This window comes from Glossina fuscipes, unplaced genomic scaffold (assembly GCF_014805625.2).
Source record: "Glossina fuscipes isolate IAEA_lab_2018 unplaced genomic scaffold, Yale_Gfus_2 43, whole genome shotgun sequence".
Classification (NCBI taxonomy): domain Eukaryota; kingdom Metazoa; phylum Arthropoda; class Insecta; order Diptera; family Glossinidae; genus Glossina; species Glossina fuscipes.
Genome location: NW_023998427.1, coordinates 2,717,690 through 2,739,503, shown reverse-complemented (window position 1 = coordinate 2,739,503; position 21,814 = coordinate 2,717,690). Strand labels below are relative to the sequence as shown.

Sequence of the window (21,814 nt, the reverse complement as noted above, 5' to 3'; positions counted from 1 at the left end):
CGACCGAATTTAATTTTCTTACTTGTTTTTTGGATTATTTTTTTATGGTTTTAGGCCAAACGCATTGTACCATAGATTTTGAATGGGTTAATAAAGAGAATTTAATTAAGTAAACATCGAAATGTTTTGAAATATCATATATCGTAGTATTTGTGGGCAAAAAGACTGACGACTGAAGACTGTATATACATATATGCTAAGGAATGGTGAATGAATAATAAAACTAAAATGTGCATATTTTTTTCGAGTTTTTCGAAATATTAAAGCAAATGTGAAAAAAAAGAGAAGCGAATAAAGAATCTATTGCTAAACTAGTGCCAACCAGTAGCACATTATAGCACATGATTAGCAAATAAGCAGAATAAAAAACGTTCTATTTTTAAACGGAAAAAAGCTTTCAAAATACAAAGCAACAAGCAAAAGAATCAATAAATAAGAAAATGAAAAAAAAAAAAAAATAAATAAAATAAATAAATAAATAAATAAATATATACATATATCTATATCTATATATATATATATATATATATATATATTGAAATGTTATCGAAATCTAGAAAGAATCTTTTATTAGATGATATCCGAACCACATGTACACGCACATTGGTGCGTAAAACAGAACAAAACTGCAAAAAAAAATATAAATAAAAGAAAATTTTTTGGAGAAATTTATTTCGGTAGAGGCTCATAAATACTGGATGAAAAAAATTGTTATTTAGCGATTTCAAAGTAGAAAAAAAAAACTTAGAGATTTTTCTTCTTTTTTTTTCTTACGATAAGAAAAAGAAGAAAAATTATTATATCCCATACTGATTTTGTTCATAAAACTGGAACAATAAACATCGTATCTTTCCGTTTTGGAAGCAAAAATATATACCGCATGTATGGTATAATTGTTTGTATAAATGCTCATATTCCAAAGAATTTGCTATAAATCTATAAGAGAAAAAAAAATTTTTTTTTTTTAAACTTATTCTAAAAATTCTCGAATGATATAGTGTTTGAGGCAAAGTCTGTGTATGTTCTTTCCATAATTTGATTTTGTTCTTATCATTCTACCCGCCCTCATGGAACCATTCCTTATTAGTAATTCTGTAAAAATGCGCTCGAATTGAAACTTTTTTTACTTTTTATTTCGTTTTGATTTTCAGTCAAGTGTGATTTTATGAAAAGGAAGAACACGGAAATACAAGGAGCGAAAAGGGGCAATTATTACGGCAATCTTTTCTCGATGTGTTCACTAAATCTAGAGCAGGTATATCTCGCTACGAAAATGCCGCATTGGATTAAATGAGCCAGTTTGAATAAAAAACAACCGATTTTCTAAAAAACCAAATCCTAAACAAGAACATTGTAGTCAGGCAAGGCCGACCCTTAAATACCCTACACTACTTCTCCCAGTATAATTATTCGCTCGTTTTGCTAATAAGACACCGAAAATCACACATGATTGTCATGCAAAGACCAGCATTCCACGAAAGTCCGCATATTTTACGATGCCCAAAACATCGTATGACGTGATCCCAATTTTAGCAAACTTAACTTATTTCCCAACAATTTTATTATTTTTCAATTCCGGCTACAGAAAACCAGAAATTATACTTTCTCTTCATATAAAAACTTGATTTCATGGTAACCCTTATATGTTAGGATCAAAAAAATAGGCCTATGTGGTTCAAATTTCTTACTGTTAGCTTCTTCGGTTACTTTACTACTATGGCGAAATTTTCATGACAAAATAATCAAAATTAAACCTTTTTCTGGCGGGATTAGTGTTTACAAGAAATTTGATATCGAGTGCAGAAATAGATTCATGTAATTCCAAATTGAAGATGTCGAAATATTACTACGTAACGAGTTTTGTTGAACAATTTTGAAAGTTACCATTTTTCGAGTGCTCGAAAATCTCAAACGACCCGCGCAATTTTAGATGGTGTTTGTCCTTGAGTCAAAAGTGTCGTTTCAGTAAATGATTCCAAATCGATCGGTGTAATGAAAGCCGAATCTACCTTAAGCTCTTCTGTGTCCGCACAAACTCAATATATCGTGCACCACAAGTGGTGTAGAGTAAAACCAAATAAACAATTTATGAGTATATAGCTGCGATGGAAGGATTAAGAACAATTCGCAGAACATTTCACAGGTAAAAAGAGAGTAGCACGAAAATGTGACAATGAAATCTGGTTTTAATAATCTGCTTGTAAAAAGAATATATATGCCGAGTATTAGCGGAAGACATAGTCAGTCGAGTCAAGAAAGTCGACTCGTAATGAGCTTAATTTCCTTGAGAGCGTTTCGCAATACAATATCTAATAAAAAATTTCTTGTCTTCTTCTGCAGTAAATTTTTAGTTATTCTCTAAGTTGAACACAAGAATATATGTGGGGCAGACAAGCTCAAATCAATCTTGAATCAATCGGTCTAATAAACGATGGGTCTCTCTAAAGTGCGCGTAGGTGTAACATACATCCTCACAAACTTAATATACCCTTGTACCACAAGTGTTGTAGGGTATAAAAATTGTTCTAAGCAGCATAATTTGCTTTTTGAAACCAACCAATCAAGGCATGTCCCCGACATGTTCGAACGCGGTGCCGGCCAGCAAGGATTATTATATATAGGAAAGAATAGAGGAGTAAGAGGAATAATACGTTTGGGTTGGAAGTGGAAATGCCTGGAGTCAAAGAACGACGAATTACAGTAGTGTGTCTGTGCGGTACGTGGGCATGCATACTTAACAGAAGCTTGTACGAACACATGAATGCCATTATGCTGGCCATCTACCATCTCCGCTCAATGTTTATCTTAAGGAATATATAAGTGATCTACTTCTCATCCTTCTTAATCTTCATCACTTCATGGTAAAAAGACTGTTAAGTCGCTATGACAGAAAATGATCGCAATCGTGCGATTGACAGCTACACATAAAATGAAATATTACGGACTCAGGGAATGTCTTCTATTCGCGTAACCAGGTGGAGGTAAGAAAGAGTAAGAAGAGGAAAGTGAAAGACAGAAAGAAAGGAACAGAGAGATGGTGGCCACAATCAAGTAAGTGTTTTGGTTGTACTGACTGAACACTTACTATAGCTACGACCAAAAGTAAACTCTGCCGCACTTAGATTTGAACGGCCTATGATACTACATATGAAATTCAGATTTTTCAATTGTTTTATACAAACAAGAGCAGCCTCACTAAAGCAACTCCAACTTGTAAGCTAATCATTGGAATGTAACGAAATTGTAAAAATCAAACGGACATCTATATTATTACCCTACGAAAAGTATCGAGTGATGTGTTACAACTCCCAATATATGTATATGTTATAATAAAGCACTGTAACACTAAAGAATTTAATAATAAATCATATCAATTTTCCTTAAGTCACAGTCCTTTACTTATAATCAAGATACACTACCCACGATATTATTATCGATTAAATATATTAGTAAGTATTTAAAAAAAAAAAATGAAAATTCTCATTTGTTTCGCGAGAAACTCTCTAACTTTTCAATCGCAATTTATCCAGGAAGAAATGCTCTAATAATTTAAGCTGAAGCTTTATTAAAATAATAAAAAAAATATTGAAAAACATTTTAGTTAGCACTACGAACAATTTATTATTTACAAATTAACATGTACGCATAAAATGGGGAACTTGAAGTCGGGCGCCGTTCGCAATTTGTTTGATGAAAATTCCGAGTTAAGGAAACGAACTGATTCACACGTTAAAACAATTTCTTTAACTCGGGCAACCTATACAACACCGAATACTCTTTAGGTCTAAACGATTCATTATGAGAGGTAATTAGGGGGAAAAAGTTACTAAAGCGATAGAGGAATTTTAGTTGGAATATCATATGTTAGTTAAATGTACACTTAGATCGGCATCAGTCGGCTTATATGTGAAAATGCGCCTTATTTTAAATTATTTCATCATATCTATTCGGTTTTTTCTTTATTTTTTCGATCTGTCGAAAATCTGTTGTCATATTTTGTAAAATTAAACTTTTTAAAAATGTTCGAAAGATCAGGTACTAAAGTCCACTGAAGATCTGTTTGGATGGATATTCAGAAAACCAAATAATTAAGGATTTTTGAAAAATAAAAACGAAAAAAAAAAAATGTGAAAACAAGTGAACATTTTGAATATTCCGTTAAAGGTGAAGTTGCTGGGAGTGCACGCAACAATTAGTTACTATTCACCTTTGCCGATTTCATATCATTATCAACAACTGAACCAATTATCATGATTGTTTGAAGTAAATTGAAATGAATGCAGGCAACGCGGCCCATTTATAAACACAACAAAGCCGGGGAGGAAGTGATCTTAACTGCTTCGGTATGCTTTCTTCCCGCATATGAAATGAATAAGCATGAAATCTATCTATATATTATTTCCTTTTTACGTCGTATTAAGCTCACCCCAATAGTTTTTAAGTAATTTCATGTTCTCAAATATGATAAAAATATAATAATAAATGTATCATAACATTATTTGTAACGATAATATTGGATCTGGGTTGTAAAGAAAAATTCGCAATGTTGAATGTTGAACCGAGACGAGAGCGTGAATCGAAAGCAACATCAAAAGATATTTGTTATCATTTTTGTATCGCATTTAATTTTCTTTCAATTTATCACCTAAGCATCAATTTTGCGATATTTTTGATTAATAAGGGATTATTCAAATTTCATATAATAGGCGTTAATAGAGATTCTTGCACTTACTTTCTTTTGTTGTTTTTCCCAGGCCGGATCTAAAAGGCCCTCCCTTTCCCATTCCTCTTCTTGCTCCATGTAACCATCACCGTACTCCATACTGGAGAGACCATTCTCCATCATCATTTTGTTATCGTTTTTCTGTTGTTTTTACTATATTTTAAAAATTGTAACGTTTTAATTGTTAACGTTGACAAAAAACTTTTTTCTTTTTTTTTTTTAATGATTAATCGCTAAATTTTGAATTTTTTTATTATTTAATAAAATTTAAATAAATATAAATCTTACTTTCGTTGATATTAAATATTTTTCACAATTCTTTCTCTTGTTCTTTTTTTTTTCTGGTTTAATATTTTTGGCGTTTTATTTTTAATGGTTTATGCGATTGAATTTATAGATATATATATATATATATATATATATATAACGAGTGGATAGAATTTTAACAAATTTTTGGAAAATAAAGCAAAAAAATTCTTATTTTTATTCTTCTTTTTTTATATAATTATTTGTTTACTTCTCAAACTATGGATGGTAGATTTTTTAATAAAAGAAAAATTATATAAAAAATGTAACTTTCAATGACTGTGTTTCGTTCGCTGTATTCTTAAGATTAAAAATTCTGAAAAAAAAGATGCAGAAATAAAAAATAAATAAGAAATTTTACGAAATTCACAATTTTTTTTTTTTTTTTTTTTTTTGCAAAAGTCGTGGTGAAATGCTTTTCTTTTTCGAAAAAGCTAAAAAATTAAAAAAAAAACATTTGTTTTTTACTGTATAATTTTAAACATGATGTTTTTACACCCCCATCGCAAAGCGGCGATATACTGGCTATGTCTTCCCCAGGTGAACGTTGACAATATCGTAAACTACATTCGTAATACCGTAATATATGCTGTACATATACATATCAAATTAAATACGTGAGTGTGCACGCTTGAAATAGTTAAAATGTGAAGCTAAGTAAATTTGAAAGATCGTGTGATATTTTCTCAATGTCAAGATCGGACATTTACGATGTTTTTAAGAACAACAATAACAATTTTCATAAATTTTGTATCTTTTCGTGCTTGACTTTTCATTTATTATTAGAAAGACTTAAGACATATCCACCTTTTATTGTACCAACCGATTCAAAATCACGTTCTGCATCGATATACGCTTGTTTGTCCGTCTGTCTGTCTTGTTTTCTTGTGTTCAACCTAAAGGCCGCAATTTTTGAGATGTTTCGATAAAATTTATTGCATCGCCGTGTTTTGACCCTGAGCCGAAAGCTACTGCAAGTGGTTTGGATCGGACCACTTCTTCGACCGCTTCTCATACGAATGTCCTCATATGCATAACTATATTAAGCGAAGAGGTGTATGGGATTTAATGGTGAACCTGGGGTCCTAGCATAGTGTTTTCACTTGTTTTTTTTTTTTATATTTTAAAATCGAAGAGTATTATTTTCCCATGATATCGTACGTAGGTATTTCATCCTTCTACGCAAATTATCTAAATTTAAATTTTCAATGTCAGCAGAAGGACCGGAAGCTAAGCTTTCCTACTGTGGGCTGTTTGATGCATGCTTTACGTGAAGAAACGCTAACTAAGGAACTGAAACCGAGTGAGCACTGTGCGCAGTTTATAGCAACCGCGCATCGGCTTTCAGGCATCATATTCATGTCAATGCGTTTAATATTTATCGCACCAATCGCATGCGACACTAAACTCTGAAGCTTTACCTAATATGGACTTATTTTATCAAAATTCTTACAGCTTATGACGATGTTGTCATCGGACCAAAGTTTTTTGCAACAAACAAAGAGACAAGATCATAATAGTCACTCCCTGGCCAAAGCTATCTGGTTATTTGGAATCGAATTCAACAAGGCGATGTAACACAACCAGAATAATGAATGAATGTTTAATTCATTCGTTCCTAGGGGTATAAGGGTTGATTAGATGCTTTTGAAATTTTTTTTTTTAATACTTCCGCAGTATATCCATAAAATTTATTTTGGGAATATAAGAAAGATAATTTTTGTATCAAATGTTATAACCCTTTGCATACCTATATTATATTTATGTGTATATTTATATTTATATATTTATTGTATATATATACATAGTTTTTATTTTATACATATTGTTACGAAAATCCCAAATTCAGTTAGTGTCGGCTAAGTAATTTTCGTAATAATAAATTCCCTAAATAAACTCGCAGGCGCGTCATGCAGGTGCAGGCCGATGAAAACGATTAGAGGAAAACCAGGCTGGGATTAGAAATAAAAGCATAAATTTAGGTATAGTAAGATGCTTGTGAAATTGTATATACATAGAATATTCGTGAAAAGTAGAGTTAGTCTGGCAAGAACGTAGAGGTTGAGAGTACGGCCAAAAATAAATTGTAAATAAATATTCCTACTGTTGTGAAAGACAAGGTAGTAAAATAAAAGAACTTTGAAGTGTATTTCCCTTGATCAAAATATCCACGATCTAGTGATACGGACTGTATCTTATAAAAGCGAATTTCGTAACAATATATATTTATTTATATATATATATATATATATATTTTATATATTTTTATTTATATTTCTTTTTTTTACGAATCACTAACTTTTTAATTAATTCGCGAAAAATGCATAAAAATTGATCTCAATAAAAAAAAAAAAAAAATTAATTAATCATTCGGAGTGTGATAGCTTAGTACTACAGTAGTATAGTAGTATAGTTTAGTGCAGAGTCTACTAACAAATACGATATCCATAAACAGTCGATATAGGAGTTGGAAGAGTTAAACTGTAGCTGAAGACGTCTTGTAAGTACATCAAAGTAGAACGGTTGCATAATATTTTTTGTTTTTGGCTGTCTGAGCCGTCTTACTCTCTACTAAAAAACAAATTGGAAAACTGCGCCTATTTTACATCCGTTATAATTGGAAAACAAATATAAGCTTGGAAAACAGACAAAATTTTCGTTATAACTTAATCAATAATAGTTTACTATTTACAACAAATTCCAATCTACGATATAGTAAGGAACCTAACTAACAACAGATCAAATAATAAGGAATGTAGCGACGAATTCAAATTCCGGGCTAATAAGCTTTATATTCGGTTGCAATCGAATCTTTTATACCCGTCACCCTTATTCTAAAAAAACTAAAACAAGTAAAGAAAATCAAATTCGGTCGGGATCGAATCTTTTATACCTACCACCATTATCCTAAGAAAGACAAAACAAGTAAAAGAATCAAATTTTCATGCTCTATAATATGGAGTGGGGGCAGCTGATTTTTTCAATTTTCAAAATAAACGTTTTTGTCGTATAGGCATGTGGGTGTTGTAGGCGTGTCCTTCAAAAAGTTCAAGTCACTTCCAAATTCTTGTGCAAATTTGTAGGCGACGTCTTCATTTTTGCTGACGGGAGAATGTTTACCACATATACTATAAAGTAGTGCAGACGGACCGATAGACAGAAGAACAGGCGGACATGTTTGGGTGCATTCCAAATTTGAAGCTGGCCAAGAATTCGTATACTTTATACGATCTTTGAAGCTTGTTTCTGCGCTTTATAAAGTTATTAAAAAAACAATTAAAATTTAATACACCACAATATTGGGTAGACGCGGTCAACATTTTCCTTTTTGTGCACAAATGTTACAGCATCCCTCATAGAATATCAAATCAACAATTTTGTACATTTATTTACTGTAGTTTACGAGTAATGTCGTTTTTAAAAACAAAAATGTTCTTAGTTTACGTGGTGCCGTATGCGTGTCCTTGGACCGATTTGGCCCATTTTTAATAACAGCCTCCATGTAAGAACTTCGAATATTTGTGCCATTTTTGTGGCCAGGAGAATTTTTACAACAGACGTTACACAGACGCACAGACAGGCAGAAGGACTTGCTTAAACCGATTTGGAATTTGACGCCGATCAAGAGTGCATATACTTTGTGCGGTCTCTGACACTTCTTTCTAGATGCTACATTTTCGGTGATATTCATCTAAAGCAGTAAGTTTCCAAGGTTGTACCCAAACATGAAAAAACCTCTATTCAAATCGCTATCTAACGAATTTCCGATTCATTCAGATGCATCATAACTGCAAAGAACTGTAGAAAAGCCTAAATTAAATCTAATTTAAATTCTACGCCAATTAACGACATTATCGTTTTGTCGTCAAATATAAAATATATGACGGAACCAATATGTATTTCTGTTACACAAGTATCAAGGAATCGTTCTTTCAAAAGTCCTCCGTAGTTGGTATTGCGAAAGTAATTCAATAGAAATGTTGAATAATAGAGCTTAATAAGGCTTAATGGGGTCTCAACTAACTACGCTTGAGTTTTCACCCTCTCTCCTTTCCAGCTTTTTTTTACGAACAAAATTTTCGCATCAAGAATCCGAAGCAATTTCTCTGGTTTCAAATGCAATTTCGTTAGCAAAATGGCCTTGATAGCCTTATTAATGTTGAAAAAGCGTTAAAAAAAAGTTGGCCAATGGTTGAAGACTTGTATCACTCTGTCCATCCATCAATATCAACCACGGAGAAACACTGTTGATAAAATCAAGATAATATTTTTATTGTTGTAGAAAGTGCTTTCCTTTGTACTTGAATAATATACCTATGTTAACATGACGACGTTGTCTGCGCTGTGCGCGTTACAGAACATTTTATTACTTACAAAATTCGAAAGCCTCCCGTCTAAGTGGTCGAGTACAAAAGAATCGCGACTGCCAAGCCGAGTGCACGCGGATTCAAGTCTTAGTGCGTTAAAGAACACGCTTGGTTGTAGCTATAATGAGTGAATGCTTAGTCGGTAATGGTATAACACATACCGGCTGCACTCGCCGTCATGCACGCATTACAATGCGGCCACTACCTTCCCCCCTATCTTTCTCTCTTGCTTCATTTTTAGGGGACTTTGCCTGAATGATTGGTTATATTAAAAAAAAAAAATTATTTACATATCAGTTAAATAAATTCTATCTCGCGTTAACTCTCTTTATTTCCTTATGTTATTTGTAACAATGCGAATTTTAGAACCATGCAAGTCGCAATGGTAGCTTAATAATTTAATGAAGTGACGTCATATATTAGAAAAAAATATGCATCTGCACACAAGTCTCAAGCTCAAGAATCAAAGGAAGGTGGAATCAATTCAATGCGCCTCATGCATTATTACACTTGGCATGGGGTATGAAAGACTTTGAACGATGCACGGAATCTCAGAATAAAAAAATCTAAGCAAAATGCTCAAAAATTCGCCAAAAATAAATGAAACAAAAAAATTGCAAAAATTTTATTTAATCTTATTTTCATTATTAACCTAAGATTAATACCAGTATAGCGGTTAGGGCCGTCTAGAGATATTAAAACGAGAAGAAATAAAATCAGCTTCACACCACACTTCTATTCTCCAGAAAACAATTATTTATGCTAAGGAGCATCTATAGATTTACCATAAAACGAATATTGTTCTAGTTCTAGTGTTCAGGATCTTAAACTTGTGCATAGAAGCTGGCGAAGAACCTGCAGAATGTTGTTAAAATGCTATAAATTAAATACCCATGTTAAAGAAGAAGCAAAAAAAAAGAAGAAAAATACACTCTTTAACTGCAATAAACAACTGCTTATGACGCCTCTTTGAGAGACTCTCTGAGAGTAGGAGCGAGAGAGTCTCTGTCGTAACCACAGATATTTCAGGCAAATTATTTTACCTTTTCACTATTTTCTTTAGCCTCTTTCTTACTACCCTGCTTGTGTGTATGCGCGAATGTGTGCAACACCCAGAAAGACTTAAAATAATCCCATCTTTTATTATACCGATCGATTCAGAATCATCTTCCTGCTTCTTTAAGATTCTCTGTCCGTCTATCCATCGTGTTTTCTTGGACTACTCGAACTACTTTTCCGACCATTTCCCATATCACATCTTATTTTGAGAAGTCGTCATATGATTAAATGCAGGGTTTCGTAGGGTATTTATTCACAATGCACCGTCGCCCACTATAGTATTTTTACTTCTTCACCATTCTAGTCATCAAAAACGATGTGCAAACATTTACATTACTCTCCTGCCATGGTTATGTTTATCAATTCGAATATCAAATTGGACAGGAAGATAAAAATGATTTCGATTGAATTACAATTTTACACTGCGTAGCAGTGATACATTCTGATTTAGTAATTGGACAAAACAGTGCCTATCGCCTCAGTGCTATATATGAGCTTAGTTTTGTTAGCAAAGAACTATTACACGTATGCTTACACACATCGCGGACTCCATAGAGTATGTATTTATTCTTAGTTCTTGAGAATAAAGCAACCACTACAGTCAAGTCTTCTTATCTATCCTTTTGATCCTTCTGTTTAAAAGGTTATTACGATAATGGAAGTTTCTCTAGAAGCATAAACTTGGAGACTCATTAGATCAAGTTTAAAAATCAGCAAAATCGATATACATATCGATCCAGACGACATCGTCTATAGGGATTTCTGAAGTGGTTGTCATGACAAGGATTCATTTGTTACTCATACATTTGAAAATTTATGATGGATTCCTTATTAAGATGGCACCAGGCGTCATATGCGAGTTGTATGCGTACACTAATGACCACCTTTTCCCGATGGATGACCTAGCTCTAGAGGTTCGCCTCAGTGGCTCAGGAGCCGAGTACTAAGATTGATTATTCAATTCAAATTGGTTTTCATGGAAATCCAAGTGCCCGATAATGGCAAAATCAACTCAATACATTTTAGATCCCTTCGGGAATATATCAAGAAATGATGTTCACATAAGGTGTAGTACGTAAATATTGTTTTTAAAATTTTATATTGAAACGTAAGTGAAGAGATTTTTTTTTTTTATATTTTATTATCTACGTATACATATATATATATATATATATATATATATATATATATTTATATATATATATTTATATATAAATATATATATATATATATATTTATTCTTATATACGATATAATTACGACGATCTGCTAAAGACTTTCCGATTCGATTCAATCCCCACTATTAGTAGATATTTCAAAATTCGTTGTCTCTCTTTTATTTATAAACTTTTTGTGATTCATTTGCCGAAATCTATACATTTTTCAATCAGATTTAATCAGCTTTCTATCTTTCTATCTGGGAAGTTTTATTTAGTCGCTTGCAGCAGAAGATGGATTTAGCAAGTGGCCTATCGATGCTTTGCTACCACTAGCGCAAACCGAAAAAAGAAAGCTTTAATCCCTATCTGCATATCTATAGAATCCACGACATCTCTAACACGTGTTCCTGTATGCAGCCCTATGCCATTATGCTTTATCTCATCCAAACGGAAGTCAACTATTTCGACCACTAACTCAGCTCAAAAAGGAAAATTGCATTTGTCTAAGATATACAAAAAAAGTTAAAAAGAATTTGTTGTAAGGCAAAATTAATTGATTTCAACCTGTTGGAAAAATTGAAATTTTTTTTTTTTTAAAGCAAATCGTATTTTTGTTTTATTGCTTTTTCTTTTGTTTTTTGTCTGACTAAAATGCATATGAGAAATTTGCAAAGAGTCTGATTCGCATTGTTCAATGCTTCTTGGATAGGTCTCATGCATAAACTGCTCAAATATCTTTATATAGACATTCGACCTAAACTTTATCTGAAGTTCCTAAGCGACTTTTTAGATATTCTTCTCAAATATTTAAAATGTTTTTTGTCCAAAGTTTTCCATTTTTGATTGCAAATTATCTCAGTTCTCTTTCATTTATTTATTTATCTATTTTTTTTTTTTTTTTTTTTTTTTGGCAATTTCTTTTTTTGGAATTTATAGTTAAGATTTATTTTTAACTGTAAATTTATTTATTGATTTTGTTACGTTTCTTATGTTCATCAAGTTTTCATTGCGTTTACTTTTCTTTTGTTTTTCTTTCTTTTTTTTTTTTTTTTTTTTGTTCTGTTTTTTAGTTTATAATTATTTATTTATTTATTTATTATTAAATAAATTTTTAATTACATATTTTTATATATTTCCATATTATTCATTTATTTTTTCTTAATATTTTTTTAATTTAAAATTTCATTTAAATTTTATGATATTTATTTATAAGATAAATGATTATTATCAATATCTTTTTGGGATAATCTATCTATAAATTTCATTTTACAAATATAAAATTTTATATTAAAAAGTTTTCCACTTTTTTATATTATATTTTTTTTTTTTTCACTGATTGTATAATACTAAGAGTATTTTTATTCACACAAGTTTTTTAAATCTATGTAAGTATTTATACATACATACATATGTATATAAATATCTATGTGTGAATATTTTTGTGGTGCAAATTTTTAAAAGATATATTTTCTTAAAAAAAAAAAAATTATTTAAATTTTTTATTTCTTTTTTATCTAGACTATAGAAAGGCTTGATGCGTATGTGCGTTTAAATAAATCCATGAACTAAACATATTCGTATTGGAAAAAAAAAAAAATATTTTTATATTAATAAAAAATATAATATATGAAATATGTACGTGTGTAAACGTCGCTTCGCAAAGAGAATGACCCGCTCGCGTTGGTAGCCAACTCAAAACTAATATCGCCCCAGCTATAAACGTGCGTTCAATCTGAAAGAAAACTTTTGTACGATCGATTGGTCGATGCTCCGCTGAGCTTGTAAGATGTTGTGCTGTGGTTGCTGCTGCTGTTGCTGTTGCTATTGCTGTGAATGTTTGATCGCAGACGTAAACACAGTCCATATAGAAATGTGTATTGAATGCAAAGAAAAAGTAACGTAGAGCAAAAAAAAAAAAACAACGCTCTGCCTAAGAAACAACAACAAGAACAACAACATCAACAACAAATAGTAACGTCAACGTAGCGATCATTTAACAGAGAAAACAATCACATCACAATTACTTACGTATATTATTAATGCATTAGCTGAAGAAAATCAACTAAAATCCACTGCAACACCGTCAATACGCGACGGGACAGGAAATTCAACATTCATTCATTAAATCAATATACAATAATATGTTCATAGGGATATGCGTCGCTGATTACATTGACATTCATGTTCCAAATTTTTCCGCGCTTGTGATATCACAGAAAGTAAAACATAAGAACAGTTAAAGAGAGAGGGAAAGAAAGAGAGAGAGAGAGAGAGAGAGAGAGAGAGAGAAACAGAGAGAAATATTTCTGCGTACAGCAGAGATGTTTTATAAATAGCTTAAAACAACTTTGATTTGGTATACCATTGCTCTCTTAATTTGAATTCAATCATTTAAACACAGGCTTGTCCTATCCGAGGCCCGTGCACTTTATGCATGTATAGCAAAATTTACCCTATGGATGTGCACATATATATATACATATGTATCTTAGCATGGGAACGTGGCATCAAAATTTATTAAGAGGTTTTTTTTAAAAGAAAATTAAAAAACACTTCAAATGATTGCATTTATATAATGGTACGCGTGTAAATGTGAAATTCGGAAAATAATAATAAATAGGCCAACTTTTTTAAGATTTCTCTACAGGTTGCAAATTTTTGAAATATTTGGCGACAACTTTCTCCCTTTTTTTTAAAACACTTGGTGAATGATGGTATCTCGACATTGAAAATTGATGTGAAAAGGCAGTTGTCTGCATTGCCCTCCCAAATACACCACTGCTCTGCAAAGTAAGCCTTTATATACCAAAACTGTTTAATTTTTTTTGAGTTTATTATCAAAAAAGGTGAACATAGCAGTAATTTGAGATAAACATTAGCTGTGTATTAAATTTAGAGTAAGTCGATCTATATTTTAAGCACCACCACATATGCGAATATTCTCATGGAAAGCAAGGCCTTACCTGGCAAAAAATATTAATTTGTAATATTTTATGATGAGAATTCGTCCACAATGACACTTTGACGCCTATCAATCACATGGAGAACTTTATTTTAGACCCCCCCTAACTATAACATATACGCTCTCATAACCTAAGTAAGCCTTTGTAGCAAAATGCAATTTACTGCATTTTATAATCAAATTACTTGATGAATAATAAAATCGCCAAAAAGGAACTCAAATCAATCAGTTCACGTTTTGGGCATTCGGCATTACATTACGGCTTTCATGAGCGGTTTGCCTTTGCACAGGGTGCAACTCCATATTTATAAACCGCATCGCCGAGGCCATTTCGCTATTTCTGCTATGTGTGATGATGTTTTCTCCGTCTACTTACTTTTCTACATTATCCTTTTGAGTGCACACGCACAAACGTTCTGTCTCTTCTTTTGAATTTTTTTTGCTTTTTTTTTTGCAAATGTAACCACTCGGCAATCATCAGGAATTGTCCGCTATTTGAGTAGAAGGGGGACGAAGTGAGGAGAGAAAAGGAGGTAGGGAGGCGACCGTAGCCTGATCATATTGTTGGCCCCAAAACGGTCAGTGTTATACCTTTACGCCCACTTTAACTGCGATGAAAGTAAACGCTGACCCGCACTGACACTTAAACCCGTGAACACTAACTTGGTGGTCGCGATGCTTACATATTCGGCAATTCATAGGAAAATAATCTGGTGCAATATTGTCAATGTGTGCCCATCGATGCGTAACGTTTCTTTCTGAAAAGGCCTACCGCTAGTGATATCATTTTTTGCAAATAAGAAGCTTTCACAGATAAGAAATTTTATATGAAATGTGAGGATTTCCTTCTGCTCGTCGGACTGCTATCAAGTTGCCCAAGTCACCTCACCAACAATGACTTTTGCTGGCAAGCAATAATAGTATTAAGTTTTTTTTTTTTTCGAGGACAGTTTAATAGCGAAACTATTGTAGACGTCTTCTTGCTTTCTTAATGCAGTTTAACAACAATTTGTTTTTTTTTTTTTTTCAAGGGCGGAAGAATGTCTTCCTACCATATATAGCTTTCGACTATTTATTAATTTTTGATAAAAAATAATCTAAGAAGAAGAACAAATTTATTTTCACATTTATTTAAAAGTTACTTAAATTTTTTTTTGCGCCTTATTTGTTTATTCAATTCATAAAAACAAAACATAGCGGATTGGAGACCGTAAGTAGGGAGAGGTACACACCAGGTTAAGACATACGATACTACTACAAACCGAACGAGCCGAACGGAGATAGGATATGGCAGAAACTGACCTTGGGCATAACACCGCGGTTAGCCGGTTAGGTAGTTGAGCCTTATCAGTCCATCTTCTCTTTTTTAGGACATTGAGGACATGTGTATTTTTTTTGAATTAATTAATGCGTTGGTAGTCACCACATCATTATCGAACAAGCGAACTTTGGATGACATGTATCAAGCACAGTTCAAAGCGACCTCCGCTTTGGCAATGAATTCTCTGTTTCAATGATTCAATTTTTCAATTTAAGCTGATCTATCGGTTCACAGGGCTTGTACAATGTTGATGCGCTGCATATTATTGATTGAGTGAGCTGAAAACGTATAACCTTCACTCACAATATCTTAAACGTGCCCTTGAATTGCACGTCTAGCCAAAGTCGGCCGGTTATACCGTTATAAGTGACAATGTGTTTCTTGCATCAGTGCCTCGATCAACACTGTCAACAATACTACATCTTGTACTAAAATTGGAATTGGGCTTATCTAATACATATGAGATATAGAATTGCAAACAATTATGATAATATTCGATGCGTTTAACCGCAAAAGAATTGATAATCATCTACGATGGGGCCTCAATTCTTAACGTATTTCCCGGAAAGAAAAGATCATAATGTATCAAGAAACTAAATAAAATGCGCAACGTAATTTTTGAGGAATTGAAAATCAATTTGATATCATATCGATGATGATTTTCACCGCAGGATCGTTGCCCGGTACAAGCGTCTCTTTTTGCTCACCGGGATTTTTAATATGCAAAATTATTACTTTTGATCGGTAATTTTTCTTTCTTTTCTTTTTTTCTTTTCAATGAACAAAATCAGAACGTGAAGCAAGAAGGCAAGGTAAGAAGAAATAAAACTTCATGTCATTGCCGAAACAGTCGAAATATTGAACACTAACTTCACGGGTTCGCGGGTTCGAATCCTAGTGGGGTGCTGTTTGCTTTAGTCATATAGTCATATAGTCAATGATCAGTCGGTAAGGGCATACCACCAGACGATTCGGGTACACACAAACTTAACTGGGATCACCTGCCTATCTCTTTCTCTTTCTTCCTAATCCTTTCTAATCGTCATCGTATTACACGCATAGGCAGCAGCCTGTGAGTAATTGACTATATTTAAAAGTGAAAAAAGAGAAGTTAGCAAAAACGATTTCATCGTTTTGCTGCCTTATTTGTGTCATTTAAATTATGAGGATTTCTGATCCAATCTATGGTTTGCATATCTGGCTCTCTGACTTTTACGTCAAACATTTGATAGGCATAAATTCCGTAACTAATTAGTTTTCTCATTCTCATTCTGCCAGTAGCTTCCACTCTCTCTCTCTCTCTCTCTCTCTCTCTCTCTCTCTCTCTCTCTCCCGATGTCTCGATTATTTAATCAAAGTTATTAAATACTTTCTTACAAATTAAAACAAAAGAATTTTTGATTAATTATTTGAAATTCACAAACACATAAGCAATTTTCCCCCGCCCCCACAAAATATTTTCATGTGCGTGCATGGCTGTGTGCGTGTGCGCGCGCGTATATGTGTTTGCATAGGTATACTGTTAGTAAAATTTTCTGTCTTATAGCTGAGTGTAGGCGGAAATCTGCAAAAAGTCTACAGTAGTGTTTGCGCGCGCGCGTGTGTGTGTGTTTATTGCTCTGACTATTTTTTCTTTATTTTAATAATTATGAAACATTTAATTTTATGTCAATGTTGTTATTGTTGTTATTATTATTATTATTATTATTATTATTATTGTTGTTGTTGTCGTTGTCGTTGTTGCGGCTGCCTAAGCTATTTAAAACATCAATCTTTAGCTCTTTGAATGGTTTAATGATGAAAACTACCACGGCACACACAGGCATACAAACACATGTTGTTGCGCTTTAACTTTTAGTCATTAATTTAATGTAAAAAAAAAAAAAAAAAAAAATACGTGCACATAAACATAAACACAAAGCCAGGCATACGCACATACATTATAGTTTGCACACAAATATTTTCACTAATGAGAGTAAAAATCATTTTTATGCATTTTTTTTCTTAACATTTTTTTTTTTCATTTCTTTTTAAAGAAATCACAGCAAAACAATATATGTACATACGTACAATTTAATTAAATTAAAATAAAATAAATAAATGGTATTAAAAACAGCTTTCATTGATTGCAAAAGGATCAACTTGACTGACCAAAAAAAACCCATTAAATAAATAAAAAATGCAATTATTTAAGAAAAAGAGAAAAAGGTATGAATTTTTCAGAGAAACCTTAATTTGGTATTTGCTTAGATTTAATTATTTGATGGGAAAATAAGAAATGTTTCAAAAATCAAAATATCGCTATTAATAGCAAAACTCTTAAGCCTTACTAAGCATAACTTTGACGCCCACCAATTACTTATTGAGAATATATAGCACATAAGACACTTACCCTATACTTCAATTGCCTTTCGTCTCAAGCAAACCGAAGTAGGACTTAAGACGTAAAGAGGTGAAACTTTACCATTTATTTACCGTCGACGCAGGAGAATTCAGTAGATTCGTTTTGCCGTTTGTAGCATCCTGATATACGCATTGGGCACAACCCTTGGATAAATACACTAAAGCTCTTCTGTCTCTTTAACTTGTTCGCCTGTCCTTTTGCCCTCTATCATGGGAACCCAAAGTATTAAGTCTTAATGTCCTGAGCGTTAGATGGCGTTTCGAATTTCAAGTCCGCGGGTAGCATCACATTGGATCTGATAATGCGGCTTGTCGGAAATAAAGTGATAATATTGCGCACAGCCGACTTGTAAACGGAGTGCAAGAATGCATCTGTTTGCATTTCAAGGATTCGATTGAACTTACGATTTGTCCATAGAGCTGGGAGTGTAATGGCATTGTTGTGGTCTTACTACTAATCACACACATTGTGCTTACCAAATTTTTATCTGAATGCAACGCTGTGCAGGGAATCCAAATCACGTAATCCGTTCATTGGTAAGTACATCGACTATAACTTTTGCCTCTTAATTTGCTAAGAAGTAAGCATTTCAGCCATCAACTAACCACCAGCAGGTACTTATTCTCTGCACTAACAGCTAGGTACGGTCCGGCGATATTCATAGCACTCCTGCCAAAAATTTGCACAGACATTATACCGCTGCATGTACCCCTTGGATTTTACTTTGTAACCCTTTTGATTTCGTCCAGTGGTCAAAGCTGCGAATCCATTTTGCTACAAGCTTTGTGCGTTCACACAATTTTTTTGTAGAATTTTTTCATTTTTTGGGGCCAGAGCGTCCTCCACAGGTTCTTTTATGATTTTCTAGGTTCTGGCTTATGGAACCACTAATAACTTGCTGGTGTACGAAGCATATTTACTATGGCATACACGTTATAGGCGTTCATTTGCTACTGGGCGTAGTACGTTTTCGTTTTAGGATTTCTTTTGACAATTTCTTGTCTGGTGGAGCGTTGACCTTCTTCAACGACAACTAATTTGGCATTCCACCATAAGCGAGCAGGCCGTCTTTATGTTCATTGCTTCCAGAATAGAGAAATCAAGAAGTTTGTAAACTTTCCATCCAGTTTGCCAGTTGCTCTTCTAATTCGCTGAACTTGAATAGCCCGAGCAGCGTAGAGCAGCGTGATCTATCCTCACGTGAAATTTTTGTCTATGTAGATGGTGATGGAAATATTTAATGGATGACACGATTGCCAATAGTACTTACAAGTCACGCAAGTATATCTCTCATGTTTGATTACGCTTTTAGCTTTTGCTTACGATTACCTGTCTGAAAAAGGACGCTTGTTAATCCCATTGAAATTGCATCATTATTAAGGATACTTCCTTCAACGGCATGAACGCGCACTCTTGGATCCTCTTCAGGCTTGTGTTTATGCTTCTTTACATCAGTATTCTTTTCGTGTACAAAAATGAGAGAGTCATTCCCATCTTTACCCAGCTTTCGTTGTAATTTTACCATTTGCTCTTGCTTTAACTCCACATAACTTCATTTTTACCACTAGTGTGACATAAAATTCTCTTTCGCTTAATATGTCTTTCCTAATATATCTCGAATAACCATTGTGCCGTAAATTCACAACAGCTTAGAAAAAATCGGCCATGCCCACACAAAGTTGCAAGTGACTACATTTTTTTTTTCAACTTTTCGAGGTTTTATGCTTATTTATCATAACGCAAATAAGACACAATGTTTAAAACTATTTTGTAAATTGTTAAGATGAATGTATATCATCTGCCTGAAAATGGGTTAATTCTAAAAGGAATACGGTAGACATAGTGCATAGTGGTGGGTATGCGGGATTAGGCCCCCGCAAAATATAACTTTATTTACTTGTTCAAAGTTGACCCAATTAATTTTTAATTCATTTTTAATGGGTACAGACAAAGATTCACCTTAAAATATTAAAAATTTGACCTTTTTGGTGTGCAGGCTTTTAACATTCTATGACAATCCTTGTATGCAACCTACTTGATCCAAATTTGATGCAGTTGAGTACACAAATTACTCTGTCGAAAATTAGTCCCTTTTATTCACTTTTTATAGGAGGAATTATATGGCAGAGAGAGAGTTCAAAAATTTGCCACACCCGATCCAAACTTTATCACAATAATTTAGAATGACGAAATACTATTACGCAAAATTCTGGGAATTACAGTGCCGTTTCACATAATCAACTTTTCGGAATGTGGCGTTATATAGAAAGTAGTCAAAAAAGTCAGCTGATCAGTTCATTCTTGGGCCAAACCATATCGGTGCAACAAACTTCATCGATATATCTCGAAAATTGCAACCTGTTGGTTGAACACAAAAACACATTGGTAGAAATGAGACGGACAAATATGCTTAGATAGCTCCAGAAAAGTGATTCTGAATCAATCGATATGATAAACGGTGGGTCTATCTCAAGTCCCTTTGGATGTTGTATACATCCGCACAGACTTAATATGTCCTGTATCACAAATGTCGCCAAGTTATACATATATAAATAGAGTGTAAAGTATACAATATGCAATATGGTACGTATATCAAGTCAATGGAAATTTTCGCGATCTTTCAATCTAATGAACTAATGACAAGTAATAAAGTATATGACCCTAGCGAGATAGTGTTTCTTTCAAGTGTTTCTTTTTGTATTGAAACTGGTTTTACAGCAAATGTTCTTATTGATCTGATGACTGTTTATGTTGTTGCGTCCATGCAACATATATGTAATAAAAGATTTATCAACGTAAGCCATAATAAAACAATTCTGATTTGTGCCACTTTCTAAATACTGACAATAGATGGACAAACAGATATCATCTAATTGAATCAGTGTAAACACTTCATATTATGGTGCGAATAAGACGCGAAGATATAAGCAGACATCCGATAAGAAATTAAAAATATATTGGAAAAATTCGCTCTTTTCGACGTGTCTTAACATGACGTAGTAAACCACAAAATCGACGAAACCTTCAAGTCATTGAAAATTGCGTTGCCAATGAAATACATCCTTGACGGAAAGGTCTACAAAATACATTTCAAGTGTGTATAGCTAAAATGTCCGTAAAAGAAAATTCAATTTTTGCTTCAACAGAATAAAATATTTTTCTTTTTTTTTATTTTCTCATTAAATTTCTATATATATAATAATATCGCGATTTATATATATAATATACAATGGTACCCTAAACATATTATATAAAATAGTCAAATTAAAACTAATGCATGAAAGGAGAAAATACATATAAATTATGTGCATTGAAAGAAATTAATTAATAAAACACTAAATTGATAAAACAAACATCAAAACATATACATTTAATAAAGATGTATTTCAAAAAAAAAAAATTCACAAAAACAAAAAACTTGAACGTTTTTGGGTAACCTGGGTAAAAGAAAACTAAGAACAAATAAAACGAAACGGAAAAACTCGTAAGCATATTAGACAAAAAACAAAACA

The 21,814-nt window shown here is 32.8% G+C and overlaps 1 protein-coding gene across 4 annotated transcripts in view; it reads right to left on the bottom strand.

Moving 5' to 3' along the window:
- Positions 1 to 13,349, bottom strand: part of LOC119637120 (alpha-actinin, sarcomeric) — a 59,828-nt gene extending 46,479 nt beyond the window's left edge. For 3 of the 4 annotated variants that reach the window (XM_038032953.1, XM_038032956.1, XM_038032957.1), the window contains exons 1-2: positions 5,012 to 5,051; positions 4,733 to 4,876 (exon numbers count right to left, since the gene is read on the bottom strand). In XM_038032953.1, coding sequence (XP_037888881.1) covers positions 4,733 to 4,849 — 117 coding nt within the window. In that variant the 5' untranslated portion in view covers positions 4,850 to 4,876; positions 5,012 to 5,051. Of the gene's footprint in view, positions 1 to 4,732; positions 4,877 to 5,011; positions 5,052 to 13,254 lie in introns of those variants that run through there. The other variant, XM_038032954.1, reaches the window with a different exon arrangement.
- Positions 13,350 to 21,814: the final 8,465 nt, after the last annotated feature.